The sequence below is a fragment of the Cucumis sativus genome, chromosome 2 (genome assembly GCF_000004075.3).
Source record: "Cucumis sativus cultivar 9930 chromosome 2, Cucumber_9930_V3, whole genome shotgun sequence".
In the NCBI taxonomy this organism is placed as follows: Eukaryota; Viridiplantae; Streptophyta; class Magnoliopsida; order Cucurbitales; family Cucurbitaceae; genus Cucumis; species Cucumis sativus.
Window position 1 is genome coordinate 17,479,348 of NC_026656.2, and position 21,291 is coordinate 17,500,638.

The 21,291-nt window shown below is 32.6% G+C and overlaps 3 protein-coding genes, 2 long non-coding RNA genes and 1 other non-coding gene across 6 annotated transcripts; 5 read left to right on the plus strand and 1 right to left on the minus strand.

Moving 5' to 3' along the window:
* Window positions 1-581: 581 nt before the first annotated feature.
* Window positions 582-1,263, plus strand: LOC116402174. The gene is made up of 2 exons (XR_004214623.1): window positions 582-795; window positions 875-1,263. It is a non-coding gene; the product is annotated as an uncharacterized LOC116402174 (long non-coding RNA).
* Window positions 1,264-4,066: 2,803 nt separating this feature from the next.
* On the plus strand, window positions 4,067-10,089 carry LOC101220363 (hypothetical protein). The gene is made up of 15 exons (XM_004142887.3): window positions 4,067-4,355; window positions 4,556-4,667; window positions 4,813-5,008; window positions 5,074-5,684; window positions 5,809-5,909; window positions 6,012-6,126; window positions 6,519-6,596; window positions 6,733-6,825; window positions 7,253-7,336; window positions 7,901-7,999; window positions 8,596-8,658; window positions 8,846-8,876; window positions 9,260-9,306; window positions 9,418-9,476; window positions 9,584-10,089. Exons 2-15 carry the CDS (start codon window positions 4,620-4,622, stop codon window positions 9,816-9,818), a joined length of 1,860 nt encoding a protein of 619 aa, XP_004142935.1. The 5' UTR covers window positions 4,067-4,355; window positions 4,556-4,619; the 3' UTR covers window positions 9,819-10,089.
* A 675-nt stretch (window positions 10,090-10,764) lies between these two features.
* On the plus strand, window positions 10,765-11,780 carry LOC105434635. Its single transcript, XR_968739.2, has 2 exons — window positions 10,765-10,969; window positions 11,482-11,780. It is a non-coding gene; the product is annotated as an uncharacterized LOC105434635 (long non-coding RNA).
* On the plus strand, window positions 10,927-11,052 carry LOC116402308. The gene has a single exon (XR_004214820.1). It is a non-coding gene; the product is annotated as a small nucleolar RNA snoR86 (small nucleolar RNA).
* An 810-nt stretch (window positions 11,781-12,590) lies between the features above and the next one.
* LOC101220831 (acyl-[acyl-carrier-protein] desaturase, chloroplastic-like) lies at window positions 12,591-15,732 on the minus strand (the record flags this gene model as incomplete). Its single annotated transcript, NM_001280780.1, is given in 3 exon segments — window positions 12,591-13,220; window positions 13,692-14,196; window positions 15,483-15,732. Coding segments are annotated over 3 exon segments (1,191 nt in total). The 5' UTR covers window positions 15,608-15,732.
* A 4,609-nt stretch (window positions 15,733-20,341) lies between these two features.
* Window positions 20,342-21,075, plus strand: LOC101220122. The gene has a single exon (XM_004142886.3). It carries the CDS (start codon window positions 20,528-20,530, stop codon window positions 20,816-20,818), a length of 291 nt encoding a protein of 96 aa, XP_004142934.1. The 5' UTR covers window positions 20,342-20,527; the 3' UTR covers window positions 20,819-21,075.
* The last annotated feature ends 216 nt before the right edge of the window (window positions 21,076-21,291 follow it).

A 21,291-nucleotide genomic window follows, 5' to 3' on the forward strand; every position in this document is an offset into this window, starting at 1 on the left:
TAGGTAAAACTTTAGTTTTTTTATTAATAAATAAATATAACAAAATTTGTCGTAATTTATTAATAATAGAAATGTATGATGATAGATTATGTTACACACAAGTCTAATTTGATTATATTTGTAATTATTTTTTTAATAAAATTTGAATGAAAAAGTTGGGCTAAACTTGGGCTATAAAGACCCGGGGCTCAATACTTACAACCAACAAAGTTAGCCCAAATCAAAGCCTTGCCCAAGCCTACTAAGCTTTTTTATGGGCTTTGTATCCCCACAGCCCAATTAAACTCACTCAATAACGAAAATGGCTTAAACTACTATGTATATTGTGGCAATTTAAGAAGTATTAATTAAGGGCTAACATGAACAATGGTAAATGATGGGGTTTACTTCCGAAAAATAGCAAATTTATTCTTAAAACGTTAGAATAGCAAAATTGAAAAATCTGAAAATAAATAAATGGAACAATGTTTCAAATATTTCTACCCAATTCAAAATCAATTCTAAATACAATTGTTCACTTAAAACCCAAATACCTGTAATAATTAAATAACACACCATGGTTGAAATTGTGCATGTTTAGATATTAAAGAATCAAGCTTCACTACCTTCTACTTTTGTAGATTCACCAAATCTTCAAAGTCTTCGATCATTTGCAAAAAATATTGGAGCTTCAAGTTTCGTCCTCCTCGAAACCTTCCAAGTCTTCATACATTCCGTGCAAATCAAAGAATTTTCTTCTTGTCAACCATCTTCTTCATCAAATCGATTATAGATTATTTTTCGTTTCGCGCAAAGGTAAGCTTCTTCAACGATTTTTCTTTTTTATTCTTCGCTCGTTTAAATTACAACAATAATATATCCACTTGATTTTTAGAAAAGATACAATGTATGTCACAAAACCCAAACAACAAAGTCACTAAAATCCGCGCGACTGGCGGTGGCTAGAAGTTTTGGCATAATTGGTGAACGAATGAGACTGGCGCGACTGGGCATGCGACGCGCGAAGGAACAACCGGCGCAAAGGTGCTATACTTCGAATGAAGTAAACATGCGACTAGCGGCGTGCAGCGGAGGAGATGTTTTTTTGCGGCTTAGTTCTCGATCAACGTAATGGAGAAGGTGGCTACAAAAGTGGAGATCTCGATTGGACGAAGAACACTCAAACGAAGATGGAGATGTCGGCGGCGGCTAGGGTTTGGCGAGAGTGAAGAAGATGATGAATAGTAATAATAATATTATTATATTATTATTTTCCCTTAAATATCTTCCTTTTCCTTTTTTGTCTTTTCCAATTTAAATAAAACAAATATTTTCTTCTCAATTAATTTCTTCCAAAAATAAAATTTTCATTTTTTATAAATATTTTGAAATATAAATAATTAAAAAATGTTAAATTCATGTTCGCTATTATTTTGGAGATATAAAGATAATCATAGCATGATTTTAGGGATGATAAATTTTTAAATTTAAATTATTATTAACATAACTATTTTATAAATTTTTAAATCAATTTTAATATTTTGGCGGTTTCAAATCAAAATTTAAAATCTATTTTTAAATAACAATTGTGAAAAATAGATAAAGGATATTAACAAGATAATCCTAAAATTTTGAAATTATATTTGACATTATTTTAGGAAATCAATCAACTACAACGATTATAGGGGAATATCAAAATTTTCTTAGAATAATCATATATACATTAAGTGCATCATAATTATAGGGGTAAAATACAATTTTAATTTTAACCACAACTAAATAAATGGTTAATTACTTGATTTGAAACCTACAAACAATAAAATATGGAATAAATTGTAGGCTTAAATCTAGGGGACGTTGATTCAATCAATTTCATTTCGAAAATAATTATTCGTTTAATACTTTTACACAACTCAATAATTTGAAAATACGATGTATTTGTGATTCTGGCCATCATTTTAACCTACACAACTACAATATATCTATCAGATAAGAATTTTCCTCCATACTAGTAAAACCTAAAAGTATATAAAAAAAAAAGTAAAATTAATGTATTTATATTTGACATAATTTTAGGGAATGATCTAAAATTTAAATTCAAATTGTTATTAAAACTGTATCATGTTTTATTTAATAAATTGTACAAAATAACATATTTAGTTAAGATTTACCAAATTTGAAGGTTAATTACAAAATACAGTGAATTTGTGCTATTTTCAATATCATGTGTCGTTTTTTTTACCTATTGAAATAAATTGTATTTGGAACATGTGAAATCAAGATTGGTAATGATACTACATCTTGACGACCAAATATATATATATTTTTTTTTGTGTCAGAAATCTGTTGATTGAAATATGTTTGTATAATAGATGACTATAAGATTTTAAAGATTGTGGATCACAATTATGATGTGCTTGAGACTTTTACTAGATGAAAATAGACGTAGATATTAACGTAGTTTAAAACACGTTTCAAAATAATTATTCCTACCATTGGCACAATAAAACAATTTTTAAAAGATAAAAATAAACCAATTAGCACAATCTTACGGGAAGATAAAATTTTAAATTCAATTTGCTACGAGCAATACTTATTTTGGAGGTATTTAAATACAAAATTTAAATTCAATAATCTTATAAATATTTTGGAATATAATCCAAAAATGTTAAATTCATGGTTGCCATTATGTTAGGGATATCAATCCAATAACACGATTTTAACATAATTTACAAGAATTTAAAATTAATTTTTAAATGGTAGTAAATAATATCTAAACAAAATGTTTATAGTTTAATAATAATTACATAACAAAATTGCATTGACCTTATGTTACCATTTATTCCCAAATAATTATTAACAATTTATTATTATTAATATGGTCGATCTCAATATGAAATAATTGATATATCCATAATTACAGGGAAGATACAAAGTTGTGATTATATAAAATGCATAATTTTAGATAAAAGATATTATTTTAAATTTAAATTTTTGAATATTCCAACGAAACCTACAATAATCGATTATAAATTGAAGATATGAATCTAGAATTTAGTTAAATGAGATCTAATAGATAAAATAAATATTTATTTAGTTAAATAATATCAAAATACAACGTAATCGTAATTAATAAAATGATATTGTAATTAATAAAATTGGATTTTATTTTTTTACGGTTCACAAATACATTGTAATTAATAAAATGATATTCATTATATCAAGGGTAAAGTCGGTTGAAAAATTATAAAAAATTATATATCTTTTGCAATTTTGTTAAAAATCAAATTAATTTTTAAATTTGCTATTATCCAAAGTGCACTATCTTATTTTATCATTATCACAAATTTCTAATATAGTAATATTTTATATTTTAGAAAAATTATAAATATAACAAAATTTATGTTTTTATGGCGGATAGAAATTTTACCATATTTGTAATATGATTTTGGTTAGACCAATATTTACAATATTATTTTGGTCTATGGGTGATAGAGTTTTATAAATTTTACTATACTTTTATAATTTTTTTAAAATATTATTATATTTGCCACCATGTAGTTGAAAATCATAATATAATGAAATATTTACATAAAAGTTTTAGCCTAAGTGCCTATCACTCACCACAAAATCCAAACATTTGAAAAATCAAGCATATTTATAAGAAAGAGAGACTACAAGTAAATATCAGGACGAAGTTAGTGATATGAACAACCTATTGCAAGTCCTACTCTTTTGAAAAAAATCTAATAAAACCCATTAACTATTTAAACTATTTTTATCAAGTCCTTGATAATTTTTTTTTAAGAAGAATAAAGTTCATAAGTTTCTTTTTCCTCATTTTTGTATCTACTAATCTTGTGAATTTTATTGCCACTTAGCATTTGTATTTCTAAAGAAAAGGGGGAGAAAACAAAAGAAAAAAAACTACGCATTTATGTTGGCTTACCAAATATTATTGGAGTATTATCCATACGAAAACAAATCTTATCCGAAAAGGAAAAATCCAAAGAAGATGAAACGATGTTTACCAAATGATTAGATTGTTTTTACATAAAGTTAAAAGCCAAGAATTTGTCTAACATTTCTAAACAAGTTTATAGATTTGACATAGATTTTATAGAGAAATGTGAGTGTAATCTTGGAGTGAGAGGCAATAATGAGAAGTAAAATCTGAGGCAGTGATGAAAACCACATAAAATGAAGAACAAGATTTGTCTCACCCCACCAATGCCCAAACGAGAGGCAAAGACGAATGGAAGGAGATGAAGTTTCAACCCATCGGCTTCATTAAGCCACACGATTCTATATCCCCTTCTATCTTCTTCCTTCTTTAATTTCATTTTTCCCCCTCTGTGCATCTTTAGATTCTCCATGTAAGTTCGTCTAACCTTCAGATTTCCCTTCTATTGTTTTTGCTGCTTCATGAATGATTTTACCCCATTGGCTTATTCATATGTGATTCTCCCACGGTTGGGCAGTGATGGGCAGTGCTTTTTTTTGCTTACTTTTGTTCTGAATTCGTCAGTTTTTTTGTTTCTATCTTTTGATCGATATTTCTTTCATTTGGGTGCAGGATGAAAGGCTTTTGAAGTGTTTTCCCCCCCTTATTAGTGTTATTAACTAGGATTCAATTCACAATGTTGTCGGTTTGCTCGGTGACCCCTAGCTGTTCTTCTCAATCTAAGGTGGGAACTGAGTTTAATCTTCTGCTTTTGATTTCAAGATTGATGATAGTGTTCAGTTGGAGAATGAATCAGTGATCTTTTAGTTTACAATCACTGTAACTGTATGCATAAGTAACCATTATGATGTGGAATAATAAACCTGCAGATTACTTTCCACGGTGGCCTGAGACCCTTTCTGCCATTCCCAAAGGATTTTCAAGTTGGCAGCCATGTTACAGCAGATGGGAGCTTCACTGGCTTGCTTCGAGGAACTCAATTCCATGGAGGTTTTCCTAAAGCTTTCACCACAAGATCCTCGCTTTCTAATTTGACTATGAATGCTCAACACCCATTATCTACAGGTAACAAAAATCTAAACTCTAGAAACTTTGCTAGTCGTACAGTTGTAATTCCAGTTTATCTGCAGGAGAAGGGACACTCCTTGATGTTTCTGGACTACGCAGTGAAATTACGTCTGCTCAAGTTTTACCTATACAGCACGAAACTGGGCTAGGCGATAAAATTGCATCAGAGAAAATGCTCTTTCTGTCCGACTCCCTAAATGTCGATAATAGTTCAGTTTCTAATTTGAAAGCAAGCACGGAGGATTTTTTGGATCGCGTCAGCGAGTCCTTTAATGCCTCTATACAACAAGGGGAAAACACTATTGAGAAATCATTGGATACAATTAACTCATTCGTATCATCTTTGATTAAACGGGGCAATCAAAGTGTAGATGATGCCGTCAGTAGTATATTTTCATCTGTTGATCAGATTGGGGAACAAGGTAGTAATAAAGTCACCAACTTTTCATCTGGGCTCAAGGAAGGATCAATTAAAGCTTCTATTGCTGCAATCGACTTACTGAGACATGCAGTTGTTGCAATTGAGGATTCTCTGATAAATGCAACTTCATTTGTTGTCTACTCCTATGGGTCTGCCAAGGAACTCTTTCCTCCTGAGATCAGAATTGCTCTGAGTTCGTCCGAGCAAAAAGTAGCTGAAATCTTGAGTCCTGTCAAGACTGGTTTTCAACAGGTATTAATTGATGATTTAAGATGTCATTCAGGTCTTTTCTGATTTTCTAAAAGATGTATGTTAACATGTTTCGAGGATCCAAATTGTGTTAAATTATACATTGAATGTATTTTTTTGAAATCAGATTTACCCTACTGTTGAGAGTTTGGAGAAAATCGTTGGCTTAGATCCTAGTGATCCGCTGGTTCCATTTTTTCTCCTCGTTGGAAGCTCTGTCACTCTGTGGTATGATTATTCTTTATGTTCGAGTATAACTTCATTATGCCGTACTATGGAGAACATAGAATCCGTTGCTTGAGGTTTAAAATTTTAATCAGATCTGTGCAGGATTTTCTACTGGACAAATACATATGGTGGTTATTCTGGAGATTTATCCCCTGAAGCAACTTTGGAGCTTCTGAAAGGATCTGATAATGCTGTTCTTATTGATGTCCGGCCAGAGGCAAGAGACTGTAAAATTTCATGGCCTTTTGTATTCACATGACTGAGCATGTTTAAGTCCTCATATCTTCACAAAATAATTGTGTTGGACGTTTCATTCGAGCCCTACTCTTCTACTGTTCAATGAAATATGTAGTGTAAAGTTATTGAAAAATGAAATTCCATCGTGCTCCGAGATCAAAGACAAGGGTTAATAGGAGGGAAAGAGAGCAGTCACTTCTTCAGTTAAAACCAAGTATTTTGGCTACTGTTTTGAATTTTACTATTTTTTGACTTTTCCCGGATGCAATCTGGCAGTAACAAAATATAGACAGTTCTAAAATGAAGTCATTAAAATTTGTAATAGCAAAGTATAGAATTTAAAATATGTTGTTTTCTCCTTTCTTTCTACAGGATTTGAGAGAAAAAGATGGCATTCCTGATCTTAGGCGTGGAGCACGAGCTCGCTATACAAGTGTAACTCTACCAGAGGTAGGCTTGTGTGCATTATTATAATTTGAAAGTATGTAAATTAGATAAACTATATGTTTTTAGTAGCCAGCAAAAACAAGCACTGTACTCAGCTTCAAGCTTCTTAAAGCTTAAATTTCTGTACTTTAATTTTCAGGTTGATGGCTCTATACGGAAGTTAGTCACGAATGGAAGAGACCTCGATGACACTTTACTTGCTTCTGTCATCCGGAACCTAAAGATTGTTCAGGTAGTTGGCCTCTTTACAAAATATAGACGGAAGTAGTAAAAGTTACCATGGAGCTCAAGAACAATTTGCTTACTGTTCTTATGCTTGAAACTGTAAACTTTTATTTCTTTAGTTTCTTCAGTTGTTGCTGATAGTTGTCTGTTACAGGTATTTTTCTTTCCTTTTATTTTCTTAAAAAAATTATTTTCAAATAAATATGCCAATGGCCAAGTTGCACAAAATAAATGTGCCAATTTCTGCAGTTGCCAATATCTATCTTGGGAGATGTCACTTTGACTTGTGTCTGTATTAGAATATTGTTGACTTGTGTCTGTATTAGAATATTGTTGACTTGTGTCTGTATCTGAACTTTCTCATGATTATACAATTCTTAGAAATAGGATTTGGTTTGATTAATGATGTGATTATTGGCTTGTGCTCTCTGTAGGACAGGTCCAAGGTTATCGTCATGGATGCCAATGGTACAGGTTCTAAAAACGTTGCTAGATCATTGAGAAAACTTGGGGTCAAGGTAAGTATTCTGCAGTTCGAACACTCTCTTTTAGGAATTTAGAAACATTTTCTGACATCGTTTGATCTTGGAGATTTTAATACGTGCCATTGACAGGGTAATGAGCTGTAGGTTTCTAATACTAACTCATCTAATTTTTTTCTCATCTCAAAGATGGTTATATTATACGATTATCTGGAATGAAAGACTCTTCAAGTTCTTTCAGGACAAAGAAAGATCTTCTCTAGCAGTCACTAACCATGGCTTAAATCCCTTAACCAACCATGGCTTAAATCCTCTCATATCTAATTGGAGAAGTTTTTTGTAATCTCTTGCATGGTTTTCCCATTTTGTATAATTTCATTTGATCAATGAAAAATTGTTTCCTATCCAATTTCCTCCCCACTAATTTTCTGTTGAATCACTTACCTATATATTAGTATTAAAACATTATTATTTCTTCTTCTTCGTCGTCTTCTTCTTATTATTATTTTGAGAAATTTGTGTAAATAATTCTCCTGTTATAGGATGTTCTTTACATTCAAAATTACCAAATCTCAATTTCTTTGGATGTTTACGTGACAGAAACCATACTTGATCCAAGGGGGATATCAGTCCTGGGTGAAACAGGGCCTCCGCATCAAGGAGCTCAAACCTGAAACACCACTCAGCATACTTAACGAGGTATCTAACATTTTTGCTGTGTAATCAAGCACATGCAAATGTCTGGAAGAAAAATCTAGTTTTCATATACCCAGCTGTTTGTGCATGCTGCAAAATATGCGGGAAAAGTTAAAGTAATTGTAAATGTAATAATCATCGTTGTGTGACAGAAGTGAACAAATTTTCATCTTGACCTGATCTAGGACAGGATCGTTAAAAATTTACAATTGATTGATAAAATAAAATGAAATTTTCGTAGCCTGCATTTTAGTGGGATGCATTTATCAACTAAGGCAAGCTAATCAGTTGTAAACGATGAGATGTTCAGCTCAGTTTGGAAGGGAACTTCTACTTGTTCTTCATTCTACAGTAATTTTTTACTTTCTCACAGAAGAAATGCTGCTTTTCCATTCCAACCACGATGTATGTTTAATTTGAGCCTCGGTGGACAAAATACAATCTCTTCCATCTGTTTTGACTTGAACACTTAGTTTTCGTTTCTTTGTATTTGTTATATTGATGAATTATGAAAATGATTGAATATGCTCGTTAAAAATTCTTTCAATGATCTGAATTTTCCTTTTTTGCATTTCTGAACCAAACTGCAATCATTTCAGGAAGCTGAGGCAATCCTGGAGGAAATAAATCCGTCTCCTGTGCAAGTTCTTAGTTATGGTTTGGTAAGGTTAAATTTACATACAAAATATTTCAGCAAGAAATTGCTGACAATTGAATTGATTTTTGTTCATGGCTTCTGCTCCTGATAATTAATTCCACCGAGGGATGGACTAAATATTTCATTTTTTGTTCATGGTTTGTTCTTCTGATGTGTATCATTCTCTAATCTATGTTCTTCATTTTGTGCAGGGTCTAGCTGCAACTTTGTACGCTTTACTAGGTAATTCAAGTTTCATTTATTATTTACTGTTTGCATAAAGCCTCAGTTGGGTTTAATAGAGCTGAACTTCAATACTCCATCGTTTCATAAACAATTATGACAAGTTGGTTCCTTTGAATTAAAATGTACAGTAATCGGTGTGTTTTTGTTGTCTTCCAACATCATTTAGCAACTTTTATGTATCTGTTCTCTTCTGAAACCCTGCACTTCCTCGTTGATTTCAGTCATCAAATAGACGCTGATTTGTTTAAAACTTTTAATCTTAACCACTGGTTGTTAAAGTTGGTACACTACGTCTCGTTTGTTTCGATGATAAGGTCATATGTGATACCCTGAGGGGCCCATGTAATCTTTTTCTAACCCATACAATTCTTGTCTATCAGAGTGGGAGACGTCACTACAAATAATTGCTATCCTTGGCATCGGTCAGGTACTTCTTGTGTTCTACAAGTTGAACTAATCAAAATTCATAGTTATGCTGCCTACTTTGGAACTACTATTTCTCTACTGTTAAATTGATATGGTATGGCAACTTCACCAGACAATTTATCGGCGAGTTACATCTTATGAAGATGCTGAAGATTTGAACAAAGATGTCAGGTGAAGTCTAACTACCTAATATCTGTCCTATTTGATCATTTTCACTTGCTTTTCTAGCCATTTATGCACCAAAGTCTCTGACCATTCCATCTTGTGGATTCTTGTAGGCTGTTACTTACTCCAGTCAGTCTTGGAGCTCAGGCATTATCATGGGCTGCTGAGAAACTGGAAACGAACGGCAATGGATTACCGACATCTCCTTCCTCCTTGGATGTTCAAAACAGGGTGTTGCAAGCTGCTGCAAAGCACGAATCTCAGCCTTCAGTCGATGAAGGTATCCAGAACAGACCGCCCGAGGCAGCAATTCCAGTCAGTGAGGGTATAGATCTTTCTGAGGCATAGAACAACATTTTTCTGGCAGTACATATTGCTTGTTAATGAAATCCCCTTCTTCTAAACTTGGTTGTTTGATCCAACTATACTAACAGTATAACAAGTTGAAATGGATTGCTGCTTTGTTCAGCTGCTCAAGAAAAATGTGTGAGCTGATTCCTTTACCCTGATACCTTCTCTTTTCTCTCATAAAAGATGTAGTGTAGAGTCCTTTGCATATACACAATCAATCTTGGCTTGCTGTATATTTAAATACTAAATCTAATTTTTCTTTTCTGTATTCTAAAATTGTTTGATACTAAAAACTTATACAACATAACCATGGGTGAACTGGGGAACTTCAATGGAGAAACGTGTCATTTAAAAGAAAATTTTTGAACCGTTCTTCAAAATCTATCGAGGATAGATGTCACATATTTTTATCTTGTGTTCATAAGTATTTATCATGGATGAATTCTATATTTTGTTGTATTTATAAATATTTTCAACAAATTTAGCATTCATTGATCGTGAAGGACCAAATTGAAAAGTGTTCCAATTGTTACGGTTACTTACAAAGTCACCAAATACGGACTATTAGATTTTTTAATGCAAATAATAATAACAATAAGTAAAGGGTTTTTCAAAAATAGAAAAATTTGACCAAAGTCATTATATAAATATTTTATTCTTGGCAAACTTCCAATGAAAAATATAAAGAATATAATCTTTTTAACAAAGTTATAGAAAACAAAATTTCTTTCGAGCTATAAATTTGTTTGGGCCGGATCGGGTCGGAATATGAAATTATTTACGTTGGGCCAAAAAGCCCAATAAAATGGAGAGCGTTTAAAAAAGAGGCCCAGCTGCTGGGTGAGTTGACCGAGTTCTACGGAATGGCTCTTTTGTAATTTGATAAGTAATGCAAATGCGATTAGGGTTTTAGTTCATCTTCTTCACAGCCTATAAAATGCCGCCCCCGACCTCAGTATTGTTCGTACTCTTCGCTTACTGAACTCCCCATCTCTACATTTTAGTGTTTTTGTTAGGGTTTCTTCTTTCGTTATTTGTATGTTCAATTCCTTCGTATTTCATTTACTGAATGGAAGAAGGTAAATGGAGTGAATGCCAATTTGCAGAGCAAGGGCGTCTTTGATTTAATGGCGTGAATTGCATTGAAGGTTGGCAATACTAACGTTTAGCGATTCTCCGTGCCTGGCAAATCTTTTGGTTTTGATCATGGCCTCGAACAAGTCGCTACATTCATTCAATCTCCTTTTCCTTTTCCTCTTTGTTTTTAAGAAATACATTTTGTGTTAGTAAAGTATTTTATCCATCTATTGTTTTAACAAAACCTTTTACTCTCTGCTGCTTTGATTCAAAAGTTTTTGTAACCAAACCTAGAAGATTGAATCTGAATTCGTTCAGTTGTGGATCTAATCTCATTTGTAGTATCATAATCTCTTGTAAAACTCATCCGTAAGGATGTTTTTGTTATACCTATTTTTTACTGTTCCAAGTATTTTTTGCTAGACTTATCTCTCGTAGATTCCCACTTCAAATTCGACTTCTCATCCATAACCTCTTGATTTATAACCATCTGATTTTTGGAATTCGTTCCTTTATCGTAGTGTTTTCCTAGTATTCCTTCCTTTCTTCTGGTGCTGATTCATGCTCGATGTCTCTATCGTAGGGTTTCTATAGTTGCATTGAATTTAGAAACGAGATGGATTAGTGGACGAAAGCGAATATGTGGATTTTCTCTTTATCAAGACTCATATCATGATGATCGTCTAATTATACTCAAATGATCTCTTCATTGTGGAGGATGTGGAAGAAAATGACGTGCGAAAGAAGTGGTCTTTTTGAAATGCAAACAGACAATTGAAATTGAAATTTGTATATAGATTCAGAATACATTTCATAAATTGCAAAATGGAGATCTAACAAAAATATGAGTAGTAAATCAATCTGAAAGGGTATGGTTTCGTACGTGAGATCTTGACAAGAATCCATCGAAATAACAAAAGAAATTAATAGTCATAAGGATTGAAAATCATGACTCGGTGAAAAGGTATGAATACTGATAAAAACAAGAGATCGAAAAACCCTTTCACTAAAATAACGAAGCTAAATATGAAATTTTATATAGGCGTGCGTATAAAGGAAAAATTATCCCAAAGTTTAAAATAATTTTAAATGACATTGCCGTTGCTAATAATGTAATGTACAAACTTTGTGGAAATAATTTCAGTTCTGGTTCTTGTATATTAAATTTAATGATTCAAAGCTAGAGTAACTTCAAATTGAAAACAGTGCTAATATCAATGAAACTAAAAGTGAAAGGAAATGGAGGAGTTGTAAAAAACCTTCACCTTAATAGAGAGGGAGAAGTTGGGATTTCTAAAACTTCTCTTTTTTAAAACGAGGAAAAACGTGTCTTTGGAGCGAGAGATGGAAAGAATTGATGATCAAAATTGTAGATTGTTCTGATACACCAAGGAAACAGATTTTACATTATGAAGTAAAAGTGACAAAAACTAAAGCACACAACACACACAAACAACACTGCCATTACCTTCCTACCATCTATCACACCTAAACCAAACAGATCGACGCATAAAATACTGTATCTACACTGCAATACACACAATTTTTTTCCCTTTTTTTTTTTTGATGAGAGAGAGAGAGAAAGAGAGAAGGAATGGACAAAACAGAGCAAAGAAGATGATACTGACCATTATTGTTCTTCAACACATTAAAAAGACAAAGTACACCAAATGATGATTTCTGCTTTTTTTTTTTTCTTTTTCCCTTACCCCATCAACTCCTCTTCTACACATTCTCTTCCTTCCTACTCCATTCAACCTTCTACAGCTTAACCTGTCGATCGAAAATCCAACTGAAAGGAATGGTAGGACCTTCTTTTGCCCGTCCCTGAGCTCTTTCTTCTAGCTTTCTAATTCTTGCAGGCAATGCGCACACATAATCCTGAGCCTTCTGCCCCTCGCCTGACAGTCCAGTCAAACTTTCCACCTTCCATCTCCCAACTAAAAACTCCAATATGTCTGCGTAGTCTTTTGCTGTGTAAACTCCAAGCCTCTGTGCAACTGCTGAGAAGTGATGGAACAAGTTGTCGTCGCGGCCATCGTACATCAGATGAGCAGGCATTGAGACTTTCTTCCTCATCATGTCTTCAAAAGCTATGACCGTTCCTTCAGGGTCTATCTCAAAGAGCTTTTCGACAATTTTTGTATATGCAGTCTCGTGTCGCTTCTCATCTGCAGCGATTGTTCCACATATTTGAGCTAACTTTATGTCTCCGTGCTCTTTTGCTAGTCTGGCAGTGTTCCCATGGGAGATGAAGGTTGCCCTTTCTTGAAATGAGGTGTATATAAATCCTAGGTAAGGATTGTTTTCAGTCCTTGGGTCCTATAACACAATCCATAAGAATTATAAAAATGAGAAGGGATTAAAATATATTGAAGAGCCTACCACCTAAAGATCAACCTAAAGGCTAAAAGGTTCATAAATACTCATAGCATCTCCAATGATAATTACTTTAATATACCAACTAATTTTACAACATACATAAGTTGTTGAACATATGGGAATTCTGATGTCCAGCTAAAGAGAGAATTCTGCCAAAAAAAATCTTTATGAAGAACAAACTTGACTCAATATAATTTAAACTGGTTTATCAGTTATCAGACAGAATGCATGCAAGACTCATGCTGCAGAAACAGCAGAGAATGGAAGGAATTAAATACTCAAGGGAGTGTGGACAATCGTGCACTCATCAGCCTTTTTGTGCATAGTGTATTTATGGGGTTCAAGGTAATTTTTTAAATCGAAATATAGCTATAAGGAAAAAGAAAATTTGATGGTTTAGACGGATCTCACCATTCCCGATCCAATCAAATACTGAATTGTTTTCTCAACCTGCCTCATGTCCACTCGTCCAGATAGGTAAAGATATTTATTCAGAAGGTCACCATGTCTGTTCTCTTCAGCAGTCCAAGCCCTTGTCCAAATTGCCCAAGGGGTGGGGCTTGCTCCTGTTTCGTCCCTGACTCCATCCAAAGTATTCAGCATTGTCTGGTAAGTAGGAAGGGCTTCTTCTGTAATCATGTCTCCAACTAAAACAACAAAGTACTCATCAGGGAGTTCCTTTGCCCTCTCTCTAAGCTCCACGACCTGCTCGTGAAATCCCTCAAATGCCGAGTCTGGCAGAAAGTCCTGTGGTTGCCAACACCTCTCCACTGGTTTCAAATGAACCAAAAGGTTTTCTTCAGCCCAGTCCTCCAAAGATTTAAATATCTCCATCTTTTGGGGTGGCATTGAGTGAGTTACTTGAAGATGCACTTCCCTTGGAGGCATAAAGGGTTTCTTAAGCGTCTCAACCTCCCTGGAATTTTACAAAACACACAGTTAAAAAAGTTAATGAACAGAGATATCACATCACTGAATAGGCAGATTATATGGTAGCTTTCTAGAACTTCTATTCAATTAAGCGTTTTCTCAATGCAAATGGTAAGTCTCAGAATTAAAATGCTGTCCAGAGGCATTCTGTGCAAAAGACCTCATGGATCGAGAAGAGAGCTGCACAACAAAATGGCCACATCATACGTCATAAAGACATTAAGTATATGTTTCCAATATGTCAGATTTTTACCAGGTAGCTAAATGTTTAATCCTTCAGGTACTTCAAACGAATGGTTGTTTTGAAAGTCGTGACAAGTAAAAGATTGGATTAAAATAAAGATTTACACCCAAAAGAAATTTGGTCTCTTAAAGGTTTTAAACATATAAGCAGAGACAGCACAGGATATGGAATAAATGAGCAGCGGAAGATCAGAATCCTCATAAATGAGCTGGGACATCAAGAGCCGATGATGATGCCACATAATAAAGAAAAGCAATCAAGTTAAGACCGAAAAATTCCAAGGACAGACCTGCACCAAGAAGCCTCCAAAACAAGACAGAACACTGAACACAACGCTGCCTAATACACCAAAGAATACCGAATGGACAGTCATGCAACCACACAATTAACTACAGTTCGAATTCACTGTCAAAGAAAAATAAAATTGAACATCTAATTTCATTTCGAAGAGCTAAAACGGAATAAGCCTGTTCGTTCTAGCAGGAATGATCCATAATCACTCAGTCGAGGTGATATGTAATAGAAAACGAAGACGGAGACAGAAACAAAAATAATACAACTGAAAAACCTCCATGCTCATCACCATTCAATGCAAACTCCATTTGAAAAAAAGAGATCAGACGCAATCGTCAAAAAATATGACGACATGAAGAAAAATCATGAAATTCCAATGGAACCACAAAACTAACTGAAAATCAAATTCATGGAAGGAACCGCATCAAGAAGATAAAATGCGCGGAGAATCACGCAGAGGAGCAACACATGGAAGCAGAAAATCAACAGAACAAAACGCGCCAACCATGCAACTAAATGTCAATCCGAGGTAATGATAAATCGAATAAATTCATTAGCAACAAAACATCAGTCCTCGAAATGAACGGAAACAACGATATACAAGAGAACGAAAACAGAAGTTAACAGAATGATAAGCAATGCAAAACAAGGGAACACATAACCAAAAGATTCACAAAGATCTGAAAAGCATTAAAAAAAAAGAAGAAGAATGAGGAAAAAGAAAAGGAAGTTACCTGGAGGTGGAGCGGAGAGTGGAGGCCATAACAAACTTAGGAGATCTGAGACTTGCAAGCTGCGGCATCGCAAAGGACGGCAACTTAGGAGATTGAGAGGTGAGAGGATGGAATTTGAGCGCCATTTTCAGAGTAGCTCCGTAATCAACGTTGAATATTCAGGTGAGTTAGTCGGAAAAACAGTACGTGAAGGAAAGAGGAAGAAGAATACCGGAGCCGGAGTTGAAGAAACCGAGGCCACTTTACGTATGTGAATGAATGTGATGCTAAGACTACCTGCCGGCAATGGCCACTTTCGACCTCAATTCCTCTCTTTCTCTTTCTTTTTCTCTTTTTCCTTCTCTCTCTATAAAATGGGCTTTTTGTGTGCCACAAATGAAAAAAAGGCCCAGCTTTACCTTCTCTAAACTCTATATTGCAAAGTGGTATTTATACAAAAACCCTCTTTTGAAAAATAGCTTTCAACAAAAATCACAATTTTCAAATAACTATAAACGTGTGATATTTTTTGGTTTTTTAAGTTTAAAAATCTCATTGTTTTAGTTTCAATTTAGTTTCCATATTTTTAAAACCTTACACAATTAGATTTTAAATTTTCATATGGATACAAAAATTCGAATAAACTAAAATTGATTATCTGTTATGGAGTATAATTAAATGGTTAAGATATATCTATTTTAGTAAGACGATTTATTTCTAGTAGATGAAGAGTTGGATGTCGCGCTAACAGTCGATGCGCTATTTTAGAATAAAAGAAGTGAACAAATATTCCTCTCTAGGATAGTGAAGGAGATTGAGAATGATAAAGTTTTCTCTCTTATCTAACTTAAATTTTTAAAGTTGATCGATTTCATAACATAGGGGCTCAATCCACTGACCGATTTATCGGTCTTTGTATTTTAATATTAATTTTGAAATGTTAGATTACAATATATATTCGATAATGTTTTATTTTAAACAAAATATGGTTATAGTGTAGTGGTAGTGCTACCACTATTATAACAATCGGGTTGTGGCCCCATATAAAAATTTTGTATTCGTCTCCGATTCAATCAATAGATCAATTTTATTTACTTTTATTCTCGACAATGACAAAAAACTTCCAAGCTTTTTTAGGTCACGATAACTTAAGTGCTACCTAAATATGCATCACTTGTGATTGCATTTATTAAATACAATTGTTGAATTATTAACCATTTTTTTAAAAAAAAAATTGTAAGTTATTATTTACCGTTATCAAAATTTATGTTTGTTTTTTAAACCATTGGTAGAATGTGAACAATAACGAAAGAAAGTTGAAGGTAAAAATAGTGTTTACTAAAAAAGAAAAAGATTACCAAAGGAGACCTATATAATTCAAATTCATTGATGACAATTAATACTTTTAATTAAAAAGGGAAAAAAATGTGATCCAAAGTTCGAACATGTCGTATAGAATTCAAACACCGTTTTAAAAAATGAAATTTAATTAATATTTTCTAAGATATATAAAAGAAGTGAAGTATGGTGACGTATGCGAATAAGTCAATAATAGGATATCCACACGGAACTCAATTTCAAATTTAACGTTAAACTAAACCAATTTTCACTAAACATAGTTTTCTTTTGATGATAAATTCCCAATTTTGGAAATTGCAAATTTGTTCCTCCAAATTTCACTTTCGTATACTGTCTTTATATCATTAAAAGCATAATAAATTTCTTAAATTGAAAACAAAATGTTTAAAAGCTTCTTTTAACTCGATTGTTCATTTTCTTGAGTAAGGCTATGTCGAGTATAAATTATATACATATACACGTGTGAGACACAAAATTAAAAGTTTGAGAACAATAATTTTTAAAATAATAGCAAAATTCACATTTAAGGTAGGAATAGTTGCAAATTTAACAATTAAATTTAAATTAATTAAATATATAGTACAATTTTAAAAAATTTGCAAATATAACAAAATTTGTCAAATTCTATCAATGATATAAGTCTATCACTGATAGACCATGTTGCAAATATTGGTCTATCACTGATATACCATATGAAGTCTATCAGTGATAGTTTTGCTATATTTGCAAATTTTTTAAAATGTTGCTAAATAGTCATCCATTGCAATTTTCCTTTAAAGTATGTTAGTAATTGCAATTATACTATCAACTGTAAAAATCAAGTCGTTAAACTTCTACGAGTGTTAAATTGGTTGGAAATGACTTGTATACCTAAGTCCATGAGCAAAGAGGATAGAAATACATTTAGAAAATCTATAAGAGATGAAAGGTATGCCAAATAACTTTTAGTGGAAGTCAAAGTATGTTGGTGGTGATAGCATAATGACTCTGTCCCCACATATGTACATTGCTTAATTTTCGAATGACTTGGTCTTTGTTATTTTCATCATCAGAGGATAACCATCTATATCCTTGTTTCTGTTTCAATACTGTTTCAAGTATCTTTGTTTTGTTCCTATTCCTTATTCCAACGAGTGCATGTTTGTGTTAATCTTGAGGAGAAACCGACAACACGATTATCACCTTGATCAACTGTAACTGTTTTTAGGGTCGTGGTTTGTTATGACACAATAATCTATTTTGTTCAACAACGTGTGATCTTATTTTCCTATAAAAATTAGATCATCAAAAGTATAATCGTGAGGGGAGTTTTTTTGATAAATTACATACAAATATTTTTGAAAACACATTATATATTGTTTAATTTCATGGTGGGAAAAGTTTGAGAACAACACATTGATGGATTTGAAAATAAATGAATATAATGGACTACACATCCGTTGGCCCACAAAACTCCCAATTCAAGCCCAACTACTTAAGCAGTTTTGAACTTCACGGCATTCAACGTTGTTACGTTAAAATGTAGATTAAAATAAATTAACAACAAACTATAATATCAAAAATAGATTATAGATCTTAGTTTAATTTTAATTTCAATGATTTTATCCTTCATTTTTATCATCATCCTTCTTACTTATCCATCACGCATAGCTATACAAGAGTGACTTTATGATATTTATGTGTAACTCAGACTACACTCATCTCCATGCATTTTCTTCAATTATAAATAAAATAAAATATTTTTTTGTAGAACGGTTTATGATTGAACCCTTTAATATAATGCACAAAAATTCGTAGATTCGAATACACTATTGAAAATATTTATGAACTACAAAAACTAAATTCTAACTTTTTCTAAAATGTAGGAATCAAATCTATAATTTAATTTTGTCGTGTATCCTTGTCAATAGGTTAACTAGTAAAGACTCATAAAACAAAGTAGAGTAATTTTATAGTTTATGAGACGTTTTTAAAATTTGTAATAGTTTTTAGTAACAAAACAACAATAAAAAAAATATCAAAACCAGCAACAAGATAAGATGATCTTAAAGCCGAATAATCATTCAAAGCCTATGACTACGAATATGAAAGTCGTGGGTTGAATTCCAATACAACAAATGACAAATGGAATCAACACAAAGCTAAAACTTGGTTAGCAAATTTTCACTTTCATTTTTCAATATATATAAAGTATTAAACTTAATTTAGTTTAATTTGGTGATCATCATTCTAGAAAAAAAGAGGCGACCAAAGATTCTTCTCAAGGAGGACGAAGGAGATAAAGAAGACAAAAGTAAACTTTTATGAAGTTTATCTCTTCTATAACTTAAAACTTTAAAATCGAACCGATCCATTTCATAACATATAGGTTCGCTTAATAGATCAATGACAAGAAAATTTTCGAGACTTTTTAGGTGACAATAACTCGAGGATCTTGATGCTTTTACACTTGACTTTTTATTTGCATATTTATTAAATATAATCGTTGAATTCTTAACCAAATTTTTTTAAAAAAAATTGTAAGATATTTTTTACGGTTATTAAAATTTAGCTTGATTTTTTAAAACCATTGAAAAAATGTGAATAATATAATAAAGATTACCAAATGAGAGCTGTATAATTCAAATTCATCAATAACAATTAATATTTTAATTAAAAAGAAAAAAAAATGTGATCTAAAGTTTGACACGTCATAAAACATCATTTTTGAGATCGATTCAATTAACCACTTTAAAAAAGTTAAAGACACATAAAAGAAGTGAACTATGGCTACGTATGCGAATAAGTCAACAATAAGATTTTCAAACGGAACTCAATTTTAAATTTAACATTAAACAAAACTAGTTTTCATTAAACATGATTTCCTTTTAATGATAAATTTCCAATTTTGGGAATTGCAATTTTGTTCCTCAAAATTTCAATTTCGTATATACTCTTGAACGCGTAATAAATTTGTTAGTTTTAAAAGTTTCTTACTTAGATTGCTCATTTTCTTGTACATTTAAAAGTTTCTTTAACTTAGATGGCTTGTACACATTTACACATATACGTGTATGTATATAAATGATAGACTTTTCTATATTTACAATATTTTAAAATGGTTGCTGTATATACTTAATTATTATTTATAAAATTGTCAACCAGAAATTATACTATCAACTTTGGTTAGCAACTTTTTAATCACCAGCAAATAAAGTATTATCAAATAAGCTGGATCACTCTCACTTTTGAAAATAAGTAAACTATTAAACTTGATTTAGTTTAATTTGGTGATCATCTTAATTAAAATTTACTAATCACAATGGGAGCCATCTACTTTCACTTGACTAATCTTCATTAGAAAATCACGTTGCGTCATCACCGGCCACCGCCGACCGCCGACGTCCGAAGTCGGCTCCGTCTTCTCAGCCGGATTCGTAAAATACAAAAAATATTCTAAGCCTTCAAAATTGACTTCATTTTGGCCACGTGATTCAAAATATCCTCTTTCTTTCTTTTATTTTATGTTTTGGTCAGTGTGTTTCTGGAAACCGTCAATTCAACTAAAAATTGGGGTTTCCATTTCTAAAGGAAAATCTAACGAAGTAACCAATTTTGTATTCCTCTTTCCCCCACTTCCATTTTCACTTTCTTCTTACTTTTTCTTTTTGTTTATTTAAACCCCAAATCCAATTTCCCTCATTCATCCTCTTTCTTCTCTAATTTCAATGGATCAGATTGCTCTGTCTCAGCTTGCCACCGGCCTGAGTGTGCTGGCCGGCGCCGTGGTCGTGAAATCAGTAATCGAACAGAAGCTACCGATGGCTGGGTCGATGCCGAGGTGTCCGACTTGTAAAGGGTCGGGTCGGGTCACGTGTATATGCGTCCGGTGGTCAGATGGAGATGTTGGGTGCCGTTCGTGTTCAGGGTCAGGTCGGATGTCGTGTAGAAGTTGCGGTGGCGGTGGGAGAGGACGACCGATCACCGTACAATTATCGATGAGCCAATCCAACCGCTGATTTTGAACGTTCTTTTTCTTTCTTATTTGAATTTGGATGCAGTTGAATTGTGTTTATGTGGATCATTTAATGTAAAGAAAAGATACATTTATTTGTTTATAACAAAAAATGTTGAAGTAAATTTTTTTGGTTTTAGGGTCTTACTAACATGTACGATGCTACAAGTGAAATTACTATGAAATTGTTGAAAATTCTTATCAAATAAGAAACATTGTTTTATGAAGAAAGAACAACTTAAATACATTAATTTTATGGTACATTTATTTCTTTGTGTTGTGATCCACCCCCTAGTTCTTAGTGTTAGTTTCAAGATTCAAAACCTAAAAAGTACCACTGGATTATCAAATGTGAAGTCTACAAAACTTGAATAAATTGGATTGGTTTGGCTCCGTGAATTTCCTTCAAAATAAAGTACAGGTAGATTGGATTATTTAGGTTCCATTGGATCAATTTTTTTTCTTAGTTTTAAATAT

Excerpts from the sequence above, each read along its gene's own strand:
- LOC101220363 (XM_004142887.3), top strand. The coding sequence starts at position 4,620 with ATGTTGTCGGTTTGCTCGGTGACCCCTAGCTGTTCTTCTCAATCTAAG. Across the intron at positions 8,659-8,845 it reads AAGTTCTTAGTTATGGTTTG|GGTCTAGCTGCAACTTTGTA; the intron begins GTAAGGTTAAAT and ends CATTTTGTGCAG. Across the intron at positions 8,877-9,259 it reads AACTTTGTACGCTTTACTAG|AGTGGGAGACGTCACTACAA; the intron begins GTAATTCAAGTT and ends CTTGTCTATCAG.
- LOC101220122 (XM_004142886.3), top strand. The coding sequence starts at position 20,528 with ATGGATCAGATTGCTCTGTCTCAGCTTGCCACCGGCCTGAGTGTGCTG.